Source organism: Chaetodon auriga, chromosome 13, assembly GCF_051107435.1.
Source record: "Chaetodon auriga isolate fChaAug3 chromosome 13, fChaAug3.hap1, whole genome shotgun sequence".
NCBI classification, from domain to species: Eukaryota; Metazoa; Chordata; class Actinopteri; order Chaetodontiformes; family Chaetodontidae; genus Chaetodon; species Chaetodon auriga.
In genome coordinates, this window is record NC_135086.1 from 9873125 (window position 1) to 9880231 (window position 7107).

The window sequence follows — 7107 nt, forward strand, 5'->3', positions numbered from 1 at the left end:
TCGCCAGAATCCTCCACGACTGGACAGACGAACGCTGTGTAGAGCTACTCAGAAGAGTCTACAAAGCCTGCAAACCAGGTCTGTGTGTGCACGTGTGCGTGCGCCTGTGTGTGTGTGTGTGTGTGTGTGTGTGTGTGTGTGTGTGTGTGTGTGTGTGTGTGACGGGGATGAGTACTTTTTTCCCCTGCTTGAAATGAGATGGCAGATTGTATCCCACAATGCAGCTGATCCCAGAAAAATCTGTCCTTCTGACTTTGATCAAAGACAAATGCGCACACGCACACACACACACACACACACACACACACACACACACACGCACACACACACACGAAAGCAGGCAGCGCTATCAGGAGGCAGAAAACCCTCTCATGTGTTTTTGCCTGTGAATCTGTGTGTGTGTGCAGAAAAAACAAAGAAATAAAGTCAGTTGGAAAGTCTAGTTTTTATGGACAGAGGATACAACCTGCCGCATTATGAAGTGGTTTTTCAGCCGAGCCGCCTTTTCATTCAAAGGCAGACATTTTGACCTGTTGTAGCAGTTAAAGCACAGGTGTTACTCACAACATCAGCGATGTCTCTGTTCCAGCCATTTGGCCAATGGAGTGCAGCAATTAACAGTGGTATTAGTTACACCGGTGTCTGAGAAGTCAAGATGACGCCATGAGAGCAGTCCGTAAGGATCTTTATCAGCTCTGTTTATCGAGTGCGTTCATTTTTCACAATAACTAAGTGAATGATAGCCTGAAGTATGGATGTTTAATAGTTGGCAACTAGTTGATTTTATTTAAAAATAACCTGCTGTTAACATACTGTACATACTCAAACTGAGTTTTGCAGCATTTAATTACATCAACTTGTTGCCCTCTTCTTCTGCAATGGTTTTAATGGCAGCTGAAAGAAGAACTGGCGCCACCTACAGTTTATCTCTATGAACGAGTTTCACATCGATGCTTTTTCGGTAAAACTTTGTGATACCTGTGGAAGAAAGCACAGCTTCAGACAGACAATAGAGGTTAGATAATTTAGTTGATGATCATTTGCCATGTTGTTTCGATACACACTGTGGTTATTCAACACTCAATTCATGAGTTAACTGTGAAATTGTGAACAGATTTACTACAGTTAAATTCTAAGTAGCTAGCTAAGTTTTTGCCAGCACGCCGGCTAAATCAGTCAGAGAAGGAAAGAAGGAAGCAGACAAACAAGCAAAGCTGACCCTTTGGGCCGTCCTGCAGGAGGCGCTGTGTTGCTGGTGGAGGCGTTGCTCTATGAGGACGGCTCTGGCCCGCTGACGGTGCAGCTCTACTCCCTGAACATGCTGGTACAGACGGAGGGCAGAGAGAGGACAGCTGCTCAGTACGCCGCCCTGCTGGCTGCTGCCGGCTTCACCAACAACCAGCACCGCCTCACCGGGAAGATCTACGATGCTGTGCTGGGACACAAGGCGGCAGGAGACCAGTAGATAAAGGTACTCATGCACTGGGACTGAAACCTGAGAACTACCACAAATATTTCTGTATTTCTTTTTAAATTTCACCTTGTGTCTTCAAATAAAAAACATTTCACACATCGGTGTTCCAGACTTGACTTTTCTTTAAATCCTACGACTGCTGAAATATTCAAACCAGGCCCAATTTTATGCCTCCTTGCTTCTGGATACTGAATATTCTGGATCACTGTGCATCATTTTAACTAAATTTTCTGTGAATTAGCACATTTGGTATCTTTGGAAACTTTGAGAGCTAAAGTGATTTTGTATGAAAAATGTTTGGCCTCAAATCATCCGTTTGTAATGGAAACCTAAGGTTAACAGAAGAAGAGCTGCTCAGTCGGCTTTTTGTTAGTCATGGCATCGTAACAGAAACAGGAAGAAGTGCCAAACCACTCTAAATAACTCATTTCACTTCTCGTCTACTCCTGGAGCCAGAAGTCAGTCGTTTATTGCCAGAATCAAGGGAAAATTAAATAAAACCATAACTGTGGATCACGGTCTAATCCACTATCTACATCGTTAAACTTGCAGGCTTCTGTCCTGAATCATCTTCTCATCCACCGCCTTCACAAATCATTGGATTGATGCAGAAATGTTAAACCAGCAACAACATGGTTCTGTTAGTGTTGGATAGGCAGAGACATGAATGAGTTTGGTTTGAAGACATACTAAAAATACTTCATAATACTTTCGTTTCCTGAGTGGAGGTGGAAATCTCTTCAACTTGTCTGTCAGTTGGATGTTAGGAAGTAGTAAAGATGGCTGATGACAGCTGAGATAGTATTAGTTGGCTTGTAGCTTACTGGAGGCAGCTGGCAGCACTTTGGTTTTTATCAGTCAAGATATTTAAACTAATGAGCTGAAAGATGCTTAGTGCTGCAAAATGTTGTGTTGATTTATACTTAATGTTTTGATTGAAATATAAGTATAATACATACATTCATACATAGTGGCTTCTTTGAGGTAGGACTCCAGCATATATTTTACATACTATCGTATAAAACTAACTAAAGTCAGCTCAGGGGTTAACAGTGCATGGATGGAACTGAACCTGGTCTTCATGTACATAGTGTAGAATAACATTTGTGAATGTGGAACAAAAAAAAAATCTCATAATACTGCAAACAAAGAGCCACAGATTAAAATACAAACTAATGAGGGGATGAGGAGCAGGTGACGAGATGAGCGGAGGAGCTCAGAGCAGGGCAGGGCTAACGAGGCTGATGCAGGGCAGGTGTGGGGAGAGAGAGTGGAGGATAAAACAGGCTGGAGGAGCACGGGAGGAAAACCAGCCAGCAAAAAAAACCCAGAAAACAAAAGCCATGCAGTGCCTCCTTCCTCCTTTCTGAGCTAATGTTTTGTTTATTTATGTGCGTGTTTTAACTCACACACCAGGCTCCGTCGAAGTTTCCTGACATCACGATCTGAGACATCATGAGAAAAAAATCCAACAACAAAAACTATGCAGAGCAAGCGAACATATGAAAAGATAATGTTTGTTTCCATGTAGTTCAAACTGATATTTATTGGTTCCTCTGTCCCTGGATGGACAGAGTGCAGAGCAGTACAGCCTGTCTGTGGGCAGCAGGGACTGATTCGAGAGGCTCATGCATGACGCAAATACCTAAAGACCGTGTTCATATTGTGTTTGTTGTGGCATCCAGGATTATATCTGTTTGAAAATGTCCAAACAGGTGTTTTTGGAGCCTTCCACCACTTTCCTGGTCTGTTGTTGCTCCTGTCCCAACTTGTTTGTTTGTGTTGCTGCATCAAATTCAGAAAAGGCATAAATTTACAAAAATCAATGAAGCTGATGAGCTAGAACATTAAATATTACAATATATTGTCTTTGTACTGTTTTCAATTGCATGTCCAACTTTTTTGGAATCAGGGTTCCATATAAACACCCTGTATGAAGATGCTAACATGCTGCTAACAATAAAATGCATATTTTCACAATGATTTTGTCCCCCAGCCTGTTCCAAATCTAGACGATCACATAAGAAACTTAGCCCAGTGGCGTCTGATCCCGCTGTAAACGATTAGCCATACCCTGCAAGGGTCAGCCCCTATTAGAGACTGTGTGCAGTGTGAGCTTCCAGTCTCATTTCTAAGAAGATGAACTTCCTTGAATGTCTGTTCTCATCACTAAATCCTAAGCCCCGTGTCTGAAACCCTCGCTTCTTACTGTTCTTAACAGCCTGGTAAAGATGTCTGTGTCCCGTGTTCTTTATAACGATGGACGTGACTCAACAAATGGCTCGACCCATCTCTTCTCTCACCCTTCACAGGAAGTATTCAGACGCTCATGTCTGCCTTTCATTGAAACTCTCATCATTATCCTCCAACACTGAACTAATCAACGCCACACTGGTTGTCAGTGAGAAAGTATTTTTGAGTCTGATTTATATTCAGCTACATTAATAGCAATTGTCATCTATTTAGGCATAAAAATGGGCCTGCCAAAAGATGACTGCACAAAATATCAGCTGTCTGACTCTTTGGCTGAAAGCGATCATAATCAGCCTTTAGACAGCAATATTGTCTTAACCCTGCTCTGCATGCAGAAGACTGCAGCACCTCTGTTCACTGTCGCTTTCCTACACACCCACTCATTCTCACTGGTCCTCGTCTCTCCTTTTCTTCTTCGGTAATTGTGAATTAATCAGACTTCAAAGTGCAACAAATTAGAATTGATGTCAAATCCTTGTGGACGACTTTACAGCGAGTCGGCCTAATGAAGGGAAATGAAGTGCTGAGGCTGGAGACAGCTTGACCTGTGCAGAGACAGCGATCATACCCAGTGACACGGTGCAGTATATTACCAATGTCATGGCGCTTAACTAGTGCTGTCTGCCGGTCGGTGTTGATGCATTTGAGAAATATATCTGCTCTTGGGGATAAAACCTTATTTCGGTTAAAATAGCAAACACAAAGGGAAAAATAAGCTCTTCGCACTCCCTTTAAATATTTCAATTAAACCAAGTCTGCAATCTATAAACCTATAACCTGATGAACCTGATTGCTAATCCTCCCTTCATACTAAAACCACAGGAGATAAGAATGAAGTCTTTCTGTGTTTTTAATGAAAAAGGTGAAAAAAAAGTTAACTTTTTCTAGATGAAAGTACAGTACTGCTTTGTATTTTTCAGCAAAGGGAACCACTGGAAATCAAGGCTGTTCAATTTTTCTGATCATTCATAGTGAAAGAAAAAAAAAAAAGGTTTCTTGATTTGCAGAAGAAAAACAGCAGCTGAGGACATGAAAGCGAAAAACAATTTAAAAAGGTGTGTGAAGAATTACAGCAGGGAGTATCATCAGTTTCATTCAGCGAGGGGAACTGCTGTTCAGTCAGGATGAACAACAGTTTGGTTGCGGTCTGCATTTAAACAGACGTCACTGATTTTTTTTTTTCTCCCGCTGCTGCAGAAAATCAGCTGTAATTCTGTGAGAGTATCTCTTCAAGTACTTTTCCCTCGCTTTTCGTCAATGATTTAGACTCAGGTCAATGTTTTCCACTTCAACAGAGAAAGGTGCATATATTTCTCCTCTCTACTTTTCGGTTCCATTTACTGCTCCATCTCATGAGGCTATTATTGTGTCGGCCTCAGGTTCAACCTGAGTGGGTTTTACGGATGGTTCTAGAAAGTTAGAGCTATAAAAATAGGGAGCTGTGATGGAGAAGAGGGTAGATAGGTGAGCTGAGGACGTGCAGGCTCTTCAACTCTCCCTGCGCTGGACACGTGACGCGAGTGTGACCAGAGAAAACACAGACTCCCAAAATAAAGCAAAAACTGGGGGGGTGTCCTGGTTACCTAGTGGTTTTATGATGCGTGTCATGCAGCCACAGCGTCCCAGGTTTGATTCCAGCTGAAAAACCATGCATCCAGTCAACCATCTAATAAAGGCAAACACGCAAAATTTTCCATATAATGAATAAAAAACAGCTTTGTGTGATTGATTCCTGCACATTTATCATCAGATATGGAAGCACATCCTGCTCCAGGAAACAGATGAAAAGTTAAGAAAGATAAAACAAGAAGTCTCCTGAGAATCTTTTAATTATGGCACAGTCAGTAAAAAATTATGACTTACGGCCATGTGTGTATGTCAGTGTGTGTGTTTTATGCTGTGTGAGCGTGGAACTGGCATTTAGGAAATCATGTGTGTTCACCTGTGTGTTTGTATTCACTTATGTGTGTGCGTGTGTGTGTGTGTGTGTGTGTGTGTGTGTGTGTGTGTACTACACTCTTTGGGGACACTCTAAATCTGCTCCACAAGTCACGCACCCTTCCACCCTCAAGCTCCAGGATGCCACTTTAAGATAACAACTTCAGGGTATTTCAGGGAACACACTCAGTTTATGCCCAGAGACTGTGTATGTGTGTGTGTGTGTGTGTGTGTGTGTGTGTGTGTATGTGTGTGCGGTGCTTATTAGGGCTCCTGGCTCTCTTTGTGATGTAGTTATGTTTTCATTCCAAAGTTTTCACACAAAACTAAAAGTTAAGATCTGTTTTCCTTTTTGGAGCAGCAGTCGGAGCAGAGCTTCACATCTCCTGGAAAAGCTCAACGAAGTAAGAAGAGTCGCTGAAATACTCAACAGGGATGAGCCGTCTTCCACTTTGGGATTTTATTTGCGCTCATGTTTTATTAATGAATATATAAAAACCATTTTTCCTTAACAGGGAGTATCTAAAGCAATTAATTTGTGATACGGTTCTTGCGTCTTATGCTCTCAGAATCTATAAATGAATCTCTCCACTATTTTTCAGAATTAAAAACAATGCACAGTGTATGTTGTGTTGAACAAACCACTTGACCAATTAGTATTTAACCTGCAGATTTATTAATGGTGATTCACAGCACTTAGCGTCGAAACATCTGAGGTTAAAATGGCCCCATGAAAAGTTAATTAATTTGATCACCTCTGGCTCAGTTCCCAATTACTGACAATGCAGTTTGTGTGTGCGAAAGAATGCCTAACCCAGAACGTCTGCAGCGTTTCCTCGTCTAAATGTTAAACATAAATGTCTAGACATTGACTGAAACCTTTAAATCAACCTTTTCATTTGATGCACGTGTCATGCATGGTTTCTATAATAATGGAGGAATATAATCTACACATAGTTTGTTTCCACGTCAGGTTTTCAGAGTTTCTTCTGTGAATTTCATCCAGCTGTGTCGCTAACCTGATGTGGCACAGTCGTGCTGTAGAAAAGGAGCAAACTGCCTCAAAAAATGCCATCTGCAGCTTACCTTATGTGACATGACCTATTTATTTAGTATTTCAGTCACACGGTCTTGAACGAGAACCAGGACCCAGATATGCACTGTACAGACTCTATACTGTCTGATGGCAGAGAAAAATACACACAGTATGAAACCAGTTTGGAAGAGAATAAACTGGGCTGCAATGTGGCTGCGATAGAGACAAAGACACCTGCTGCCATTGAGGAAACCTCATTCAAACTGCTATTTGCTCTGTTGTGGCACATGTGAGGAAAAGGGTGAAGCAGGAGAGGTTGTGATGGCAGTGTTACCTCAACAGACACACGGGGAGGAGAAGTGGGTATGAGCAGAGAGAGAGAGCTGATCTGTCTTTTCATCAGAGC

General features: G+C 41.9%; 1 protein-coding gene across 1 annotated transcript in view; it reads left to right on the plus strand.

Moving 5' to 3' along the window:
- Positions 1-1533, plus strand: part of asmt (acetylserotonin O-methyltransferase) — a 15996-nt gene extending 14463 nt beyond the window's left edge. The window contains exons 7-8 of the mRNA XM_076747163.1: positions 1-78; positions 1239-1533. The exon at positions 1-78 is cut by the window's left edge and continues 45 nt beyond it. Of these exons, the coding sequence (XP_076603278.1) occupies positions 1-78; positions 1239-1465 (305 nt within the window). The 3' untranslated portion in view covers positions 1466-1533. The remainder of the gene's footprint in view (positions 79-1238) is intronic.
- Positions 1534-7107: the final 5574 nt, after the last annotated feature.